General features: G+C 40.1%; 1 protein-coding gene across 2 annotated transcripts in view; it reads right to left on the minus strand.

The window, feature by feature from the left end:
• The window catches only part of KIF26B (kinesin family member 26B), a 560,184-nt gene that overhangs the window by 58,845 nt on the left and 480,088 nt on the right, over window positions 1-21,251 (minus strand). For both annotated transcript variants that reach the window (XM_034950150.3, XM_034950152.3), the window contains one exon: window positions 8,083-8,242. In XM_034950150.3, coding sequence (XP_034806041.2) covers window positions 8,083-8,242 — 160 coding nt within the window. The remainder of the gene's footprint in view (window positions 1-8,082; window positions 8,243-21,251) is intronic.

Genomic DNA, 21,251 nt, shown 5'->3' on the forward strand with positions numbered 1-21,251 from the left:
TTGTTACATTCTTTTTAATTTTATTTTTTGCCCCCCCTCCCCACCCCTCATCATTACATTCTTACTTGGTATTTTTTATTTAGCCCTGATAAGTAGCTTGGGTCCTGAAAGGAAGATTTATTTCCCTTTTTTACCTTTCGTATTTCACATTCTTCATTGCCATGGGTATCTAGCCATCAGCCTGGCTTAGCAATCACAGAAACAGGTGAGACCAGGAGACTGACCTGAATGTATGAACTGGCTACCATCAGCCCTGCCCCTCGGGTCTGTGCCTTCATTCATTCACTCACTTAGAGGCAGGGTCTTGCTCTGTTGTCCAGGCTGGAGTGCAGTGATACGATCATAGCTTACTGCAGCCTCAACCTCCTGGGTTCAAGCGATCCTTCCACCTCAGCCTCCCAAGTAGCTTGGACTACAGGTATGAGCCACCATGCCCAGCTAGTGTTTTAATTTTTTTTTGTGGAGACGAGGTCTCCTTATGTTGTTCAGACTGGTCTCAAACTCCTGGGCTCAAGTGATCCTCCTGCTTAGGCCTTCCAAAGTGCTGAGATTATAGGTGTGAGCCACTGTGCCCAGCCTGTGCTTTTACTTATAATCAACTACACATATGCAAGCTTTGCTGGTATGTTTGATCCTCTGTTGTACACCACTTGTTATTGCAACAAATGTTGACCGAGCACAATATTCCAGAAACTGTACTCGGTGGGGGGTGATAAACTGGGAGGCAGTGAGGCCCTGTTGCCTATTAGCTGTGTGAACTTGGACAAGATACTCAACCTTTCTGTGTCTCAGTTTCCCCATCTGTGATACCAGTATGATTACAGTACCTATGTCACAGGTTGTCAGAATGAAATATCCATAAGGCATTTAGCAGAGCTTGTGAGGCACAGTGAGAACAATGCCCGGCTGCGGTGCTCACGATGGGAAATACTCTCACCGGGGGCTCATTTATGCACCGTGCTAAGTACCTTCCATGTAGCTGAAATGCCAGGAAATAAGTACTAGAAATCATTTTCTCCTCCTCCCTGTGGTCCAGCAAGTCCACGAATTAGGAACTTCTACCCCTTTAGCAAGATCAAGACAGAGTTCCCGCTCTCGGTTCTGCTCTTCTATTCACTTCCTCCAAGGGAGGAAGGAAGAAGGTCTGACTGCTGAGGCTGGTGAACGTGAGCCTGGGTGACAGCTGGCACTGTCTGCCTGTCCCTCCCCTGCAGGCCACACCATTCTCTCCTCCACTGAGGCCGTGGGGTTGGGGAAGGGGCTGTCTACCCTTTCCTACTCTGCTAGGATTAGCAGGCTTTTCATTCCCAATCATTCTCTTGTATCTATCTGATCGTTGGTTCAGAATTCAGAAAGCGTTTAATAGTAACACCAGACATTAGACATAAAGGAAGATAAACTTGAAAGGCCAAAAGGGAAAGGAAGATGCCTTCCAATTTCTGCCCAGCCCCGAGACCATTATGTGCCATTACGCCACAGCGGCTGCTGCAGTGGACAGACAAAAACATGAGCCGTGGCTTTGCTGCCAAGAGATGATGACAGAGCTGGGGCCTGATATTCTGTTCCCAATTCAGTGAAGCTCTGAGAGGGGCCAGAATGTGGTCCTCTTGAGAATGAAAAGGACGAGGTGCAGAGATCATGTGTCAAACAAGCGGCAGAACAACCAAAGCTTGAACCCAGTGTTTGCGACCCCGGCCGATCCCCAGACGGTGTCATTTCTCCCTGAGTGACTGGCGTGGTTCTATAATGAGCCTGGCAGAATTAATGTAGTGGCAGCTTCTGCCTCAACTCTTAAGAAAATAATAACAATCTCTCGAGATTTCTATAGCTAAATATGAAGATACCGCTAGCCAAGGAAGCAAACAGAGCTAAGGGGGAAAAAATAAAAGCAAGTGAGAATGCTAAAAATCTCATAGAAAAGGGACTTCGATGTCCCAGCGACATTCTGAACTCACATTCTCTGCATCCTAACCATCATTAAAATGTATAAAAATGAGTATTTCTAAAGCAGCAATACTAAGAATTATCATTGCTGCAGTTGCCTGGCAACCTGAGACTTTGGTTATTTTATTTCTAAATAGGGAACGCTCTAAACTGGTATCTGGAGTTTGTGCAAATAGTTCTAAATTGATATTCTCCCTGTAAATCAGGGGGAGAAAATACAGCATTAATGTACATTTAAAGGAGGTTAAATATGCATATGTCTCTCTCTCCCTCACACACACACACACACACACACACACACACACACACACACACACACAGATTCTTACATGAACCTCTCCGTTTCATGCTATCTTAAATCTGGAGAACTGATACTCCTTTGCATTTTTCCTGGCAAATATCTACTTAATTTCATGGTAGGTCTAAGTAATATACATCCAAGTCCCGAGGAAGAGCCTTTCCTCTCCTGTGTGAGATGGGAATCCAACGCCGTGGCTCCACAGTCCCAAACCTTTTTACCTTTTTGGCACCAGGGACAGGTTTTGTGGAAGGCAATTTCTCCCTATGGAAGACAAACCACTCCATAGGGAATGGTTTGGGGATGAAACTGCTCCACCTCAGATCATCAGGCATTCGATTCTCATAAGGAGCGCACAGGCTAGATCCCTCGCACGCACAGTTCACAATAGCATGAGGTTCCTATGAGAATCCAGTGCCACCGCTGATCAGCCAGCCAACGGCCCTCAGGTGGTCATGCTCCCCCACTGCTCACCTCCTGCTGTGCAGGCCGGTTCCTAACAAGCCAGGGACCTGTACCAATCTGTGGCCTGGGGGTTTGGAACCCCGCTCTAGCTAACAGCAATCTTGAGCCCCTTTCCCCAGCTTCCCAGACCTTGAGTACTGGGTTTCCAGTTCTGAGAAAGGAGAGGCTAACCCCAAATCTCCATGGGCTCTAGGAGGAAACACTTCTCCAGGCAAGGAAGGGAATGTCCGCATCCTTCAGAGAGGCTCGTCCTGAAGTTCCTGCCAATGCTGGGCCTGCTGCCACAAGTGTGACCCGCAGGTGCCAGCACCCCACCCTCTCTTGGACGAGAAGGTGCTTGCGTTTTGAAAAAGCTGCCTCTACTTATGAAGTGTCATTTCCTTTCAAGTCACTGATTTGAACTTGAGCTTCTAGTGCTGCCTGCTGCTTTGAATGAACTGGTGTGTCCCAATGCTACAAGCTTAAAGATGACCTTGGTTCCTGACTCCTCACTAGGGCCTTAGGAGGAAAAGAGTTCCCATTATAGCCCCTGAGCATGGGTGTCCTCATCGCTTTTGTGGAACACAGCCTTCTGGAAGTGGATGCTGCCTGCGGTGTTTGCTCGTGGCCTGCAGCTTGGATCACAGATTGCCTCAGGCTCTACCAGAGAGAGGAGGAGGCGAGCTCAGCACAGCTGCTGAGACCCAAAGTGTCTCAGTGACTGATCTCAACAAACAAGGATTAGGTCTGGGTCTGAACCACAGACCAAACCCGTGAGAGGGAGGTACCGGGCATCATTTCCACGACGGGATCGTTATGTAGCACCATTTTTCAAGATGACTGGGAGAAGCATCTCAGACAGGCATGACATGAGAGGGCCACAGAAGGACTTTCCATGAACTCTTGTTAAAGGGCAGCCAAGACATTAGCAACTAGCTGTTGTTTAGAAACAGTGTTTAGAAACACCGTGTTGGCAAATAAGCAAACAGGTCGTATGACCCATTAAGGAAATTCTTTCTCCATATGGAGCAGCAGTCATCAATGACGGTAAATGCTTCAGGGCTTGAAGGATGCCTGCATGACAGGTGTGTGCTTCCTAAGGGCCTGTGCCCTTTGCAAAGCAACATCTAAGAGAACCAGAAATTCTATTTTGAGATAATCGGGTCGTGGTTAGAATCTGAGTCTCGAAAGGCTGTGGTCCTTCAGATGAGCTGGGACATAACACCCGTTAGCCGAAGCTCAGTTCACCCTGACAGATCCTTGTGGCCGTTCTCCTGGGGCCAACTCCTGTGGGATGGTGCAACACTGGGTTTTGGCCTGAGAAGTCATTTCAACGCTTCTGCCTATTTTTTCTTATCCATTAAATGGGAAGATTCCTAGCACCTTGGTGCCCAAGAGCAGTAAGGAACAGCAAATGAATGTACCGGATAAAGAAAATTTGCAAATGCACTGTCAAAATGATCGAACGAGGGCAGGGTTCCCTGGAGGTGGAGGCTCTCAAAAATTAGAGAGTAATTTGTGCAGCCTGTCAGTGCAGAACTGACGAGGGGTTGGAGCCCTTGGTGGTCTCCCTGCCTTCCCTGCATGCTTTTCTGAATGGTGCCACCGTTTAGAACTGATTTATGGCGCCTGGACTGGCCGGCAAGCCCGTGCCATGTAATGTGCCTGTGCCGTGTAATGGCTGAGATCGGAAACCTGCTCCACGCCTCCTGCATCTTCAAGGGCAATATCATTTGCAAAGTCAGAAGCATTCAGCGTACATGGAGGGTGCCTGTGGGAATGCCTGGGATGGGTAATGAATCCAAACTCACTTTCCAGCTTGCTCACATGACAAATAGCCTGGTAAGATGATGAAGAGGAATGAAGACAGGCTACAGCCCCTCTGTGCACTTTCCAGAGAATTTCCCAGGAGCAAGCACAAGTAACGCGGGTTCCAAGTACAGAGTTGTCTGGGGAGACAAATGAAGAGGTAGTGGGGTGTCTGTGTTTTTTGGGGGGGTGGGGGAAGGAAAGAGAATATGGAATTTGGTTTTCTATTTTTGTTCCCCCCGCCACCCTCCGTAAGTGAGCAGGAGGAGTAAGAGGAAACCTCAAGGTCAGGAAACTTCCCCTTCTCTAAGGAACCCACTGCAAAGACAAGGCTTGACACCCTGAAGGTGTTTAGTATGCTAACAAAATGCTGCATAATGTGGCTTCAGAGCACTGACGGAACTGATCAAAGAAATCGAGGCTTTCCTGCTGCGCTGGGCTCCCCTGCCGTGCGTGCGCAGTGAAGGCAGCTCCGACGTTTCGGGAGCTTGATGAGAAGTAGGCTGGGCCTGCAGCCGAGGGCTGGGAACCGTCGAGGCCTCTGAAGCTGTGAGGAGCGAGGCAGTTTGATCCTGCCACCCACTGGCTGGGTGATTTGAGTAAAGCTTTGCCTTATCCTCCTGTACCTCAAAAGAGGAGTTTCTAGTTGGTGAATCACTTTGTAAATGTACATTTGCAGATGCCAAATATTGCATCTAGGCCGTGGTCCAGACTCGGAGAAAACATTTCGGCAAGGGTCTTTTTAAGATCACATACAATGAAGGGCATTAGGACACTGAGGGGTGACAGAACAAACGCACTGGCCAATGGATGTTTCGGGAAGGACAGCGCCGGCTGGATGGCCAGGGCCACCGTGTTTCCAGCACCAGGCAACCCAGCAAGGTCTCCATGAGGTGTGTTAGGCAGGGCAGGGCAAGGGCAGCTGGTGAGTCTGTACCCACACCATCCACAGCTCAACCAGGCCACGGGACAGCTCCAGGATTGGGTCTTGTGCTGACACTGCATGGAAGCTAGTCTGCTTACTTGAGACACAGAAACACTTTAATGATCACTCTCTTGGTGCCAGAATAGAAGGGGACTCCTGGAATGAAGGCAGGCAGCTGTCTGCAGGGACTGGTGAGTGGAGATGTCTCCCAGGAGGGCAGGTGGCCAGTTGGTAGGGCCAGCATGTTAAAAATATGCTTAATTAACACGAAGCTTGAACGATTAATACAAACTTTCATTTATTTATTTATTTATTTTTGAGACAGGGTCTCACTCTGTTGCCCAGGCTGGTGCAGTAGCACAATCTCAACTCACTGCAGCCTCTGCCTCCTGGACTCAAGCCACCCTTCCACCTCAGTCTCCCAAGTAGCTGGGACTACAACCACACAACACCATGCCTGGCTAATTTTTGTATTTTTTGTAGAGACAGGTTTTTGCCATGCTGCCCAGGCTGGTCTCAAGCAATCCTCCCACCTCAGCCTCCCAAAGTACCAGGAATATAGGTGTGAGCCACCACGCTGGGCCATAAAAACAATTTTTAATGTTTCCCTACTCATTTATAAAAAACCCAACTCTAACTAAAAGGAAGTTACTTTAAATTAAAAATAATTTCATGTTTACATGCATCTATCTTCCCGCCATCAATTCAACAACTATTTATAGAAATCATAAAAGCACGTCGCCCTGCAGAAACAGTGTAAAAGCTATAAGTAAAATATGTAATCAATGACCTCCTAATAAGGTGCAATTTGGAGTTTTATCTATATCATGATCTATGAAGTTATGACATTAACAGACATGATTCTCATTTTATGGAAACCAGTGAGTGCTATAGTAACTCTTCCCTTCATCTCCAACTCCAACGGTTTCCCTCCCCCGCCCTTTCTCCCCACAAGCTGAATTTACTCAACTACAGAAATGACATCGAATGAAACTCTATAATTCTTCAACTCAAAATATTTTCCCATAGAAAAGGGTTGTTACAAGAGCCGGGAAAACCATTTCTGGGTTTATCCAACTAGGATTCCAAATTTCTAGAAATGAGATGGACAGGATTATAATCACCATTTAAGCTCCTAAAGTCAGTCCAGTAATGGTTCTCCTGGTAGGAAATAAACTCACAATGTATTTGGTGGGGGGTCTGGCATCAAATAGGGCTGAGGGGAAGAAAAACTCCAGCGCTCATCGTGAATCTCAGTAATTATAGAATACACTGCCCGGCTTTTTCCTCCTACACAATAGCAACGTAGGTTTTGTAGGGTTTTTACAGATAAAACCATGAATCCACATATATTTAGCTAATCTTCACCTCATGGCAACTCTATAAGGTCGGTGTTTTTTCCCTTTAAATAGGTGAGGATAGGCTTGACTAGATAGGTGTAACCAGACTTTCATCATTGGTTATTGGCCATAGTGTCCTAAATTCTACAATAAATTTTCTTTTTTTTTTTTTTGACAAGGAGTCTCACTCTGTTGCCCAGGCTGGAGTGCAGTGGCGCGATCTCGGCTCACTGCAAGCTCCGCCTCCTGGTTTCATGCCATTCTCCTGCCTCAGCCTCCTGAGTAGCTAGGACTACAGGTGCCCACCACAATGCCCAGCTAATTTTTTGTATTTTTAGTAGAGATGGGGTTTCACCGTGTTAGCCAGGATGGTCTCAATCTCCTGACCTTGTGATCCACCCGCCTTGGCCTCCCAAAGTGCCAGGATTACAGGCATGAGCCACTGCACCCAGCCTACAATAAACTTTTATACATGTTTTATCATTTTGAGCCTTATATTTCTGTGATGTAACATGTATAGCTTTAACCCTCATTTTAGGAAGAATGAAGGTTCATGCAGCTAGTAAGAGGCTCAGCTAGGCCTTGGCAGAAGCCTGGACAGCCAGTCAATGGCCTGCCACCACACGGTCCAATGAGAACGCTTAGTTGGGGTGATGGTGGTGGAGTGGCTTTGTCTCTGCCAGACATAGGAGCGGCTGTAATTTAATTGTCTTGGAGCAGTAGTAAAGAGACGGGAAGGATCCTGGAAGTGACTAAACATTTGCATGGGAAGGCAGGTGCTAACTCCCCTAGCTTTCTGAACTCCTGAGATTGGGTTGCCAGATAAAATACATGTCACCAGGAGTGTCCCATGCAATGTTGGGGTGCATACTTATAATACAACCTTATTTGTTGGTTATCTGAGATTTGAATTTGCCTGGATATCCTATATTTTTTTGGTTAAGTCTGGTGGCCCTACCCCTAAGGATAAGCCAGTCTTCCACCCCTCACTCTCATCACTATGAAACAGGCGCATCTTTATTATGGTGACAATGACCCACCACCTTCATTTGCGAGTGGAGACCTCAACTGAGATAATTTCCTATTTCCTCTAATTTGAGCAGCCTAAAGTTAGAACTGGAATAGATTTAAGTATTTCCAAAAGTTTTGAATTTGGGAGATCATGCATTACACAACTGTTAGCTAAGGCTGGTCTCTGGCACTGAACTTATAATGGGGTCCAGGCTGTCCCTCTGTGGCACACCTCTCCACAGATGGCACTGAACAAAGCGTCCCACACCATGCTTACCCCACCACATTCTTTGAGTAGAAGAGTCACTTACTTGTATGGAATGTGTTTGCTGCCATTGACGAGAGCCAGGATGACATTGCCCAGAGCAGACAGCGAGAGACACAGCCCTGAGCCTCCTTCTCGATTTTTGCTAAGAGCTTTCACACAGCTGCCGAGATCAATGAGATGCAGGCGGCTGCGACCTCCAGACACTACCACAGGGGAGAAGATAAAAGAGAAATGGTTAAGTTCTGACAAACACTCATCTGTTCTTCATGTAGCTCCTTGGGAAATCTGAGGCAAAATGAGAAGGGGAAGTAAAAGGTTGACGTTCATGACCTACTAGGAAACCCTAGAAAAATCACGCTGGGGTTGCAAATAGCATTGGTCCTCTTAAATTCTTTCCACCACGCACCACTGACCTTCTAAAGCCTACGACATTCACACTACAAATAAGTGAATTCAAATAATTCTTGCAGGTTGAACTGAATGAGATTTTGGAGAAAATAAATGTCAAATTAAAGGAGGATATGTTTCTACCTAAATGCCATTTGAATAGCAGAATTCTGAAACTCATCAAGTTAAAATCTGAATGGCTCATGAGTGATTACCTGCTTTGGTTGATCGTTATACAGAAACCAACCTAAAGCTCAGCCAGGAATCAGGTTGCAAACCCAAGACAAAAATCAGGAAGAAATAACGACCAGGTGCAGAGACAGGGAAGACCCAAATATTTGCTGAGTATCTGCCAAGTGCCAGGTGCTGTACAAACATCAGTTTCGTTCAGTTCCCACGATAAAATCATAAGCCAAATACTATTATCCTTTCTGTATTGATGAGAAAATAACTGTTCACAAAACTTAAGTAACTTGCTCATGAATACCTCTGCTGCTGAAGTACAGGGAGACCAAGGTGGCAACAATTTACAAGACAGAGTACTGCAGAGGAGAGAACTCTAGAGATTTGCAGAAGGTCCCTCAAGGGTTCAGCTGAGTACTGATCAGCACACCTGATGTAGTTTGGATGTTTGTGTCCTCCAAATCTCATGTTGAAATGTGATCCTCAATGTTGGAGATGTGTCATCCACCCCCATGACCCAAACACCTCCCAGCAGGTTCCAACACTGAGAATCACAGGCGTCGTGTTGAAGTGTGATCTTCAGTGTTGGAGATGGGGCCTGGTGGGAGGTGTTTGGGTCTTGGGGGTGGATCCCTCATGAACAGCTTAGTGCCCTTCCCATGGTAATGAGTGAGTTCTTGCTCTTTAACTTCATGCAAAAGCTAGTTGTTTAAAAGAGGCTGGCACCTTCCCCCTTCTCTCTCCTGCTCTCTCTTGCCATGTGACACGCCTACTCTCCTTTCACCTTCCGCCATCATCATAAGCTTCCCGAGGCCTCACCAGAAGCAGATGCTGGGTGCCATGCTTCTTGTATAGCTTGCAGAACTATGAGCAGAATAAATCACCCGGCCTCTTTATAAATCACCCAGCCTCAGGTATCTTTTACAGCAATGCAAAAGGGAGGTAACACAACATTCATGTGAGAAAACTATTCAAGGCTCAGAAATTAACTACCTAAAAAGATTGGAGATAATGGTGCACAGCACTCACACAAAGCCAGGAATAGTGCCACTTCCTAACAGCCAGCCTGGAAAACTTCACGATTCACAGGGCATTGGGTTGAATACCCAGAAGTCTTTCCCATACTTAGCCACAGACTGAACACTGACCTGATCCCACCTAACACATATTAAAAGCAAAACAAAAAAATGATCAAACTGTTTCCAAGTAATGCAACTGCATTCTAAAACAAAGCTTAAGAATATTTACAAAGTAAAGACTCGGGAAAATGAAACCCATAATGAAGAGATAACTGAAACCAACCTAGAACTAGCATAGATGTTAGAATTGACAGAAGCAGCTATTTATTAAAACAGTTATTTCAACTGTATTTCAGATGTTCAAAAAGTTAAGTAGAAACATGGTATATTTAAAAAGACACAAAACTGAACCTCTAGAGATAAAAACTACAATATGTGAGATTAAAAAAAGATATACTAGATGAGATGAATGGCAGATTAGATATTGCAGAATGAAAAATCAGCAAATTTGAAGATCTAGCAAAAAAACTATTCAGAATAAAATATATAGTGAAAAAAACAACAAATAAAACACAGAAGAAAAAGAGCTGTAGGACAACTTCAAGTGTCTGCTATGTGTAATTGGAGTCCCTAAAGGAGAAGACACAGAGTGTGGTACAAATAAAATATTTGAGAAAAATAATGGCTAAAACTTCCCCACATGTAATGAAAGTCATAAACCCATGTATCCAAGAAGCTAAGTGAGCCCCAAGCACAAAGGAAGAAACTATATCAAGGCATATCATAACACAACGGCAGATTTCTCATTGGAAATACAGGTGAGAAGACAGTGGAGCAATGTTTTAAAAGTACTAAAAACTGTCAAGTTAGAAATATACACCCAGCAAAAGTATCATTCCAAAACAAAAGGGAAATAAAGATATTTTTTGACTTAAAAATCCTAAAAGAATTCACCATAAGCAAAAACACAAGGAATATAGACAAGGGAATGAAGAGCTTTGGAAATGATAACCACATGGGTAAATATGTAATTTTTATTACTTTAAATCTCTTTAAAAGATTATTATTAAAACAAAAATCATAATGTAACGTGTGAATGATGACATATGTAAAATTAAAATGTTTGATAGCAATAACACAAAAGTCAGAGGGGAGAAATGGAAGTATACTATTGTAAGGTTTTTATTCCTTATATAAGTGGTATAATATCACTTTAAATTAGATTGTGGTAACTTAAACATATATATTACAAACACTAAAGCAATAATTAAACAATAAAAGTAATAGCTAATAAACCCACAGAAGACAGAAATTGGAACCATTTAAATGTTTCATAAATCCAAAAGAAAGCAAAAAAAAAAAAGAGAGAGAACAAAGATCAGATGGGACAAATAGAAAACAGAAAATAATATTTTGAACCAAACCATATCAATAATCATATGAAATTGAAATAGTCTAAAATACCCTTATTAAAAGGCAAAAATCATCAGATTGGATAAAAAAGTGAGGCTCTACTATGTGCTTGAGAAATACATTTCAAATAGAAGTGTATTTCTCCTATGAGAAATACACTTCAAATAGAAATAAACAATCATTTAAACGTGTAAGTGTGGATAAGGCAAACAGTAACCATAAGAGCTGGAGTGGATCTACCAATATTAGACAAAAGAGACTGAAGACAGTCAAAGACCTATCCCATCTGTGCTAAGACCCGCAGAGAGGCATGTACAGCACCTCCTGCTGCAGTCGTGGAACTATCCTATTGATGCAGTGTCCTCCTGGGAAAGACATGCCTTCTGATACAAGACTGGGCTCTCCAGCTTCTATTCCACAGCAGATCCCAAGAGGGCCCAGTCACAGCTCCAGACCCTCTCTCTGTAGTCAGATAACTATTCTATCTCTACAGGAACTTGCTGGGTGACACACACCCCTCTGAGCTGAGACTGACCCCTTCAGTATCTGTCTCACAGCAGATCTTATGAGGGCCCAGATTCTGCTCCAGCTCCTCCTGCTGATAGTTGGGGAACTATCCTGTCTATGCAGGGACTTACTAGAAGATGCATGCCCATTTGAGCCAATGTGGCAGGTATGCCAGCCTCCATCTTTTTTTTTTTTTTTTTTTTTTTTTTTCTGAGACAGAGTCTCGCTCTGTCCCCCAGGCTGGAGTGCAGTGTTGCAATCACGGCTCACTGAAAACTCCGCCTCCCGGGTTCACGCCATTCTCCTGCCTCAGCCTCCCGAGTAGCTAGGACTACAGGCACCCGGCCAGCCTCCATCTTATAGCAGACCCTGAGGAGGCCCAGTCTTGGCTTTAGCTCCTCCTGTTATGGGCAAGAAACTACTCCACTTGTGCAGAGACTTGCTGAGTAACACATGCCTGTCTCAGCCAATGAGAAAGGCCCATCAGCCTCCTTCCCACAGCAGATTCTGAAGGGGTCCAGTCTCAACTTCTGCCCCTCTTGCTATAGTTGGGGACACAACCTACCTGTGCAGAGACCTGCTGGGAAGTATACTTGTCTGGGAAACTAGGACAGTCTTCAGGACTCAGGTCCCTGGTGGCCAGTGTTCCCACATAACACAAGTACCGTCATTGGGTCTTCCCCAGGTCCGTTTGGGCCAGAAAGCCATTGTGAGACTCACAGCAAGCCTGGGAATAGAGTATCCTCTAATGCTGAGATTACTGTGGTGATCACAGGGAACACAATAGTCAGTTGGCTTAGAATCTCTGGAAGACCCTCTGAAGAAGTACAGGCACAAACAAAGCCAGACTAGGAAGACTAAAATATTTAATCTCTCAATGTGTAGATATCATCATACTTCAAGCGTCAAGAACATTCAGGGAAATATGATGTCAAAGGGACAAAGTAAGGCACCAAGACTGGCCCTAAAGTGATGAAAATATGTGATCTCTCAGACAAATAATTCAAAATAGCAGTTTTAAGGAAGCTCAGTGAACTTCAAGAAAGCTCACAGAAATCTCTGAGAGAAAGTTCACAGAAAAGATTTAAAAAATAAAATTAAACAGAAATCCTGGAGGTAAAAAATTCAATAAATGAAATGAAAAATGCAATAGAGCATATCAGAGGAATTGATCAAAAAGAAGAAAGGATCAGTGAGCTCAAAGACAAGACTATTTGAAAACAGACAGTCAGAAGAGAAAAAAAAGAATAAGAAGGAATGAACAAAGCTTATGGGACCTATGGACCAACATCAAAAGAGCAAATATTTGGGTTAGTGGAATTAAAGAGAGAACTGAGAAAGACAAGACGTTGCAAGCTTATTCAAAGAAATAACACAGAACTTTCCAAACCTGGAGAAAAAGATAAATATCCAGGTACACAAAGGTCAAAAGTCACCGATCAGATTCAACCCAAGTGAGAAGACCCCAAGACATATTATAATTAAACTCACAAAGGTCAAAGGCAAAGAGGGTCCTAAAAACAGTGAGCGAGCAAGAAAAAAGCAAATAACACACAACGGACATCAAATACACCTGGCAGCAGACTTCTCAGCAGAAATTTTACAGGTCAGGAGGGAGTGAGATGATATTATTCAAAGTGCTGAAGGAAAAAAAAATGTTCCCCAAGGATACTGCACCAAGCAGTTATTCCTCAGAAATGAAGGAGAGATGAGTTTTCCAGAGAAAACTTATCACTACCAGACCTAGCCTACGATAAATGCTAAAGAAGTTTTTAAAAGCATAGGAAAAATAATGCTAATGTGATTGTTATATTGTAATCATGGCATCTAAACCATTTAAATTTTTATTAAGAAGATTAAAAGACAAAACTATTAAAAATAACAACTATAAAATTTTTGAGGTAGGCAAATTTTGATCTTGTGACATCAAAAATTTTAAATGTAGGAACAGAAGGGAATTAAAATGCATGTGTTTTTTTCTTTTTGATTTGTTTCTTTTCTTCTGCTACAATGAAAAGTTAAATTGGTATCACTTTTAAATAACTTGTTATAATTACAGGATGTTTTTGTAAGCTTCATGGTAACCTAAAGCAAAAATCTATAATTGATAAACAAAAAATAAAAGCAGCAAATTAAAAACATGCTATCAAAGAAAATCACTTAACCACAAAAATAAGAAAGGAAGTAAGGAGGTACACTATATAACAACTAGAAAATAAGTAATAAAATGGCAGTAGGAAGGCCTTACCTATCAATAATAACATGGAATGTATATGGACTAAATTCTCCAAATAAAAGACATGGAGTGGCTGAATGGATTAATAAGTAAGACCCAAGTATATGTTGCCTACAATAAACTAACTTCACCTATAGAGACACACATAGACTAACAGTGAAGGGATGGGAAAAGCATTCCATGCAAATGGAAACCAAAAGCATTCCATACAAATGGAAACCAAAAATGATCAAGACTAGCTATACTTCGATCAGATAAAATAGACTTTAAGTGAAAAACTATATAAAGAAACAAAGGAAATTGTTATATAATAATTCAGCAAGGAGTCAATTCTGAAAGAGGATATAACAATTATGAATATATATAACCAAATAGCAGGGTATATATATATATATATATATATATAGAGAGAGAGAGAGAGAGAGAGAGAGAGAGAGCAAATATTAGTAGATCTAAACAGGAGAGATAGACTACAATACAATAACAGTAAGGGACTTCAACACCTCACTTTTGGCAATGGGTGGATCATTCAGGCAGAAAAATCAACAAAGAAACCTCAGAATTAAACTATACTCTAGACCAAAGGGACCTAACAGATATTCACAGAACATTTTATCCAACTGCTACAAAATACACATTCTTCTCATCAGTACATGGAACATTCTCCAGGACAGACCATATCATAGGCCACAAAACATGTCTCAACAAGTTTTAAAAAGTCAAAATCATATCAAGTATCTTTTCTAACCACAACAGAATAAAACTATAAATTAATAACAAGAAATATTGGAAACTATTCAAATATATGGAAATTGAATAACATGCTCCTGGATGATCAATGGGTCAATGAAGAAATTAAGAATGAAGTTTAAAAAGTTCTTGAAACAAATGAAAATGGAAATACAATATGCCAGAACCCACAGGATACAGAAAAAGTAGCACTAATAGAAAGGTCTATAGCAATAAATACCTACATTAAAAATATAGACTCCAAATATAAACAACCTAATGTTGCACCTCAATGAACTAGAAAAGGAAAAACAAACCAAACCTAAAATTAGTAGGAAAAAAATGAGTAAAGATGGAGCAGAAATAAATGAAATTGAGACTAAAATAACAATACAAAAAACCCCAACAAAATAAAAAGTTTGTTTTTTTGAAAAGCAACAAAATTTTAAAACCTTCAGTTAGACTAAGAAAAAACAGAAGACCCAACTAAATAAAATCAGAGATGAAAAAGATGACATTACAACTGATACTACAGATACACAAAGGATCATTAGCAACCATTATGAATAACTATATGCCAATAAATTGGAAAATCTAGGAAAAAATGGAAAAATTCCTGGAAACATATAACCTACCAAAACTCAACTGTGAAGAAATAAAAACCTGAATAGGCCAATAACAAGTAATAGATTGGAACAGTAATAAAAAGTCTCCCATCAAAGAGAAGCCAGGGAACTGATGGATTTACTGCTGAAATCTACGAAAACATTTAAAGAATAACTAATACCAATTCTACTCAAACTATTTTTAACAATTGAAGAGGAGGAAATACTTCCAAACTCATTCTACAAGGCCACCCTGACCTTATTTCCAAAGCCAAAGATAACAAAAGAAAACTACAGGACAATATTTCTGATAAAAAGAGGGAAAAATCCTCAACAAAATACCAATAAACAGAAGACAGCAATATATTAAAAAGACCATTCACCATAATCAAGTAGGATTCATCCCAGTGATGCAAGGATAGTTCAACATACGTAAGTCAAATAAGTTTAATACATCACACATCAACAGAATCAAGGAAAAAATATGAATTACTTCCATAGATGCTGGAAAGGTAGTCAGTAAAATTCAATATCCCTTCGTGATGAAAATCCTCAACAAATTTATAGAAGGAACATACCTCAACAAGATAAGTGTCATATATTACACACTCACAGCTTATGTCATACTGAATAGGTTAAAATAGAAAACCTTTCACTAGGATCTGGAATAAGAAAAGGATGCTCAGTGGTGAACTATAAACTGTAATTATTCAGTATAGTACTAGAATTCCTAGCCAGCACAATAGGGCAAGAGAAAGAAATAAAGGGCATCCAAATTAGAAAGGAAGAAGTCAAATTATTCTTGTTTGTAGATGACATGATCTTATATTTAGAAAAATCTAAAGATTCCACCAAAAAACTTTTAGAACTGATAAATGAGTTTAATAAAGTTGCAGGATATAAAATAAACATGCAAAATGTGTAACATTTCTATATGCTATCTGTGATCAATCTGAAAGGAAATCAAGAAAGCAATCACAACAGCTACAAAAACATACCTAGTAAAAATTCAACCAAAGAAGTGAAAGATCTCTACAAGAAAAATTATAAAACACCAATGAAAGATATTGAAGAGCACACAAATGGAAAAATATCCCATGCTCAAAGAAGAATATTATTAAAATGTCTATACTACCCAAAGCAATCTACAGATTCAATGCAATCCCTATCAAAATACTCATGACATTCTTCACAGAAATAGAAAAAAGAAATCTTAAAATTCTTATAGAATCACAAAAAACCCGTAGTAGATAAATCAATACTGACCAAAAATAACCAGGCTGGAAACATCATACTATCTGATTTCAAATTATACTACAAGCTATAGTAAGCAAAGAGTATACCACTGGCATAAAAACAGACACATAGAAGACCAATGGAATACAATAGAAAACCCAGAAATAAATCTATGCACTTACAGCCAACTCATTTTTGACAAAGGCGCCAATAACATACATTGGGGAAAAGACAAACTCTTTAATAAATGGTGCTGGGAAAACTGGATATTCATATGCAGAAGAATGAAACTAGAGCTTCATTTTTTATCACATTATGAAAATCAACTCAAAATGGACTTAAATTTAAACCTGAAACTATGAAACTGCTGGGAGAAAACACTGGGGAGATACTACAGGACATTGGCGAATATTTCTGGGGTAAGACCTCAAAAACATAGGCAATAAAAGCAAAAATAGACAAGTGGGATTACATCAAGCTAAAAAGCTTCTACACAGAGCAGGAAACAACAAAGTGAAAAGATAACCTACATATGGAATGGGAGAAAATATTTGCAAATTATTTGACAAGGGATTAATAACCAGAATATATGAGGAATTCGAACAACTCAATGGGCCAAAACCCCCCAGATAATCCAATTTAAAATGAGCAAAAGACCTGAATAGACATTTTTCAGAAGAAGACATACAAGTGGCCAAGAGGTATGTGAAAAAATGTTCAACATCACTAATCATCAGGAAAGTGCAAATCAAAACCATAACGAGCCATCATCTCACCTCAGTTACAATGGCTATTATCAAAAAGACAAAAAACAAATGCTGGAGAGGATGCAGGAAATGGTGAATGCGCATACACAAAAAACAAATGCTGGAGAGGATGCAGGAAATGGTGAATGCTCATACACTTGGTGGGAATGTAAATTAGTACAGCCATCATGGAAAACATTCTGGAGGTTTCTCAAAAAACTTAAAAGTAGAACTACTGTATGATCCAGCAATCCCACTGCTGAGTATATATCCAAAGTAAAAGAAATCAGTATATCAAAGAGGTATCTGTACTACCATGTTTATTGTAGCACTATTCACAATAGCCAAAATATAGAATCAGTCTAAGTGTCCATCAATGGGTAAATTAATAAAGAAAATGTGAGATAGATACACACACACACACACACACACACACACAAATGGAATATTATTCAGCCATAAAAATAATGAAATCCTGTCATTTTAAGCAACATGGATGAAGCTGGAAGTCATTATGTTAAGTGAAATAAGTGAGGTATGGAATGACAAATATCCCATGTTGTCACTCATATGTGGGAGCTACAACAGTGGATCTCATGGAGATGGAGAGTAGAAGAGTGGCTACCAGAGGCTGGGAAGGGAAGGGCAGAGGGTAGGATAGAGAAATTGGTTAGTAGGTACAAACATACAGTTAGATAAAAGGAATGAGTTTTAGTATTCAATAGTACAGTAGAAGAACTATAGTTAATAATAAACATTCCCAACACAAAGCAAAGATAAATGTTTGAGGTGATGCATATCCCAATTTTCCTAATTTGATCACCACACATTGTATACATGCATCAAAATATCATGTGTACTCCAAAAATATGTACAACTATGACACACAATTTAAAAATGCCAAAAAAGACTGAAGATGAAAAATGTTGTTAGAGTCAAAAAAGAACGTTCTATAATGAGAAATGAGATAATTCATCAAGAGGTCATAATAAAAAAATTTATGTGGCTCATGTTCTAATCCATGAAGAACAATCTGATAGAACTGCATGAAGAAACAGACAAGTCTTTAATTATAGTTGGCAATTTCAAATACCCCCATCTCAAAACTGATATGACAAGTAGACAGAAAACCATAAGGATATAAATTTGAACAATACTATCAAATATCTACTTGACACAGAACATTCAACCCAACAATAGCAGAATACACATTCTTTTGAAGTGCACACAAAGCATTTACCAAGATACACAGTATTCTGGTCCACAGAACAAGTCTAAATAAATGTTAAGGATTCATGTCACTCAAAGCATGTTGCCTGATACAATGGAATTAAATTAGAAGTCAATGTAGAACAATATCTGAAAAACCTCCAAATATTCTGAAACTCCACAACTTGGCCCCAAACAGCCTATGGTCAAGGAAAAATTCAAAATGAAAATTTTAAAGTGTTTTTAAGTGAATAGAAATGAAAATGCAACCCATCCAAATTGGTGAATAACCCTGAAGATGTACTTAAAACAAATGTATAGCATTAAATGCCTATATCAGAAAGCAACCATGGCTTCAAATCAATGACCTCAGCTTACACCTTAAGAAATTAGAAAAAAGATGAGCAAATTATAGACAAAATAATAGCAGAAAGGGAAAAAAAAAACAATAGCAGAAAGGAAAAAAAATAGCAGAAATCAACGAAACAGAAAACCAAAAACAATGGAGAAAAGTCGATGAATCGAAAGTTGGTTCTTTGAGAAGATCAACAAAATGTGTAAATCCCTAGCACAAATGATCTGGAAAAAGAAAGACACAAATGATCAATATCAGGAATGAGATGGCCTCATCTAAAGTTCCTACAGATATCAACAAGATAATAAAGAAACATTATGCCAGTAAATTAAACAATGTGTAAGAATGGAAAAATGTCTTGAAAGATGCAAAATTCCAAAGCTCTTTCAAGAAGTAATAGATAATAAAAATGGCCCTAGATTCATTAAAGAAATAGAATCTGTAGTTCACAACCTTTCCACAGGTAAAACTCTAGGACCAGATGGAGGCCCTGGTGAATTCTACCCACCATTTAAGGAAGAAATAATAACAGTTCTACTCAAAGTCTTCCTGAAAATAGGAAGAAATACTTCCCAAGCTATACTATACTAATCTGATACCAAAAGCAAACAAGTATGTTGTTTGAAAAAAAAAAACACAAAAACCTGCAGAACAATATCCCTCATGAACATTGCCAAAAAAATTCTAAATAAAATATTAAAGAGCCATATTAGAAAATTGTATCTAGGGCTAGGCATGGTGGCTTACTCCTACAGTCTCAGTATTATGGGAGGCTGAGGTGCTTCAGGCCCGAAGTTCAAGACCAGCCAGGGCAACATAGCAAGACCTCATCACTACAAAAAAAGTATAAAAAATTAGCTGGGCACAGTGGTGCACACTGTAATCCTAGCTAGTTGGGAGGCTGAGATGGAAGGAAGGATTGCTGGAGCACAGGAGTTTAAAATTGCAGTGAGCTGTGATCACGCCACTACACTCCAGCCTGGGTGACACAGTGAGACCCCAACTCAAAAAAAATTGTATCTAGCAACAAATACAAAGGGTTTTATACCATGAGCAAGTGAGGTTTATTTCAGGAATGCAAGGTTGGTTAACAAAAAAACCTAATCAATATAATTTACCATATTAACAAACTGAAAGGAAAACTATATGATTGTTTCAGTAGATGCAGAAAAAGCATTTACCAAAATTCAGTCATTCCTGATAAAAAATCCTCAGCAATATATAAGTCGAAGGCAATATCCTCAATTTAATAAAAGGTATCTACTAAAAACTAAAGCTAACATCATACTTAATGGTAAAAGACTAAATGCCTTCCCTCTAAGATTAGGAGCAAGACAAGCATGTCCACTCTCACCATTTCCATTTAACATTATACTGGAAGTCCTAGCCAGTACAATAAGGCAAGTACAATAAATGAACGATATCCAGATTGGAAAGAAGGTCAAATGATCTTCATTGGTGATATAGTCACCTATAGAAAAATCTAATGGATGAAATCCACAAAAAAGTTACTAGAACTAATAGGTGAGTTTAGGAAGGTTGCAGGATATGAGGTCAATGGACAAAAATCAATGCATTTCTTTATCATAGTAACAAACAATTAGAAATTAAAACATAAGGCTGGGTGTGGTGCCTCACACCGGTAATTCCAGCATTTTGGGAGGCCAAGGCAGAAGGATCACGTAAGGCCAGGAGTTCAAGACCAGCCTGGTCAACATAGTGAGACCCCATCTCTACAGAAAAATGATACAAAAAGAAATTAGCTGGGTATGATGTCATGTGCCTATAATCCTAGCTACTCAGGAGGCTGAGGTGGCAGGATCACTACAAATTTGAGGCTGCAGTGAGCTATGACTGTGCCTCTACAATCCAGCCTGGGTGTCACTCTGTCACCCCAACTCAAAAAAAATTAAAAATACCATTTACAACAACATCAAACACATGATTTAGAGATATGATTAAAATGTGTACATAAAAACTATAAAATATTGCTGAAAGCTATCCTTAAAAAAAGGTGAAATATTGCTGAAACCTATCCTTAAAAAAATGAATGAAAAATAAAGTCTTTCCCAAACAAGAAAAAATGGAGGGAATTCACCACCACTAGACAGGCCCTGTGAGAAATGCTTAAGGGAGTTCTACATCTGGAAGCAAAAGGACAATAACTACCACCGTGAGAATACGCAAGACTAAAAAACTCACTGGGAGAGCAGATACACGAATGAGAAAGAGAAAGGAGTCAAACATCACTACAATAAACTACCAAATCATCAAGGTAAGCCATACAAGAGGAAGAAAGGAACAAAAGATATACAAAACCATCATAAAACAGTTTACAAAATCACAGAAGTAAGTCCTTACCTATCAATGACATCCTTGAATGTAAACAGTTTAAATTCCTTAAGTTAAAGATATAGATAAGATGAATGGATTTATTTTTTAAAAAAAAAGACCCAACTGTATGCTGTCTCCAACAAATGCATTTCTTTTGTAAAGATGCACATAGAATGAAAATGAAGGGATGGAAAAAATTATTCCATGAAAATAGAAACCAAAAGTGTGCCAGAGTAGCTATACTTACATCAGA

The sequence above is a fragment of the Pan paniscus genome, chromosome 1 (genome assembly GCF_029289425.2).
Source record: "Pan paniscus chromosome 1, NHGRI_mPanPan1-v2.0_pri, whole genome shotgun sequence".
Taxonomy (NCBI): domain Eukaryota; kingdom Metazoa; phylum Chordata; class Mammalia; order Primates; family Hominidae; genus Pan; species Pan paniscus.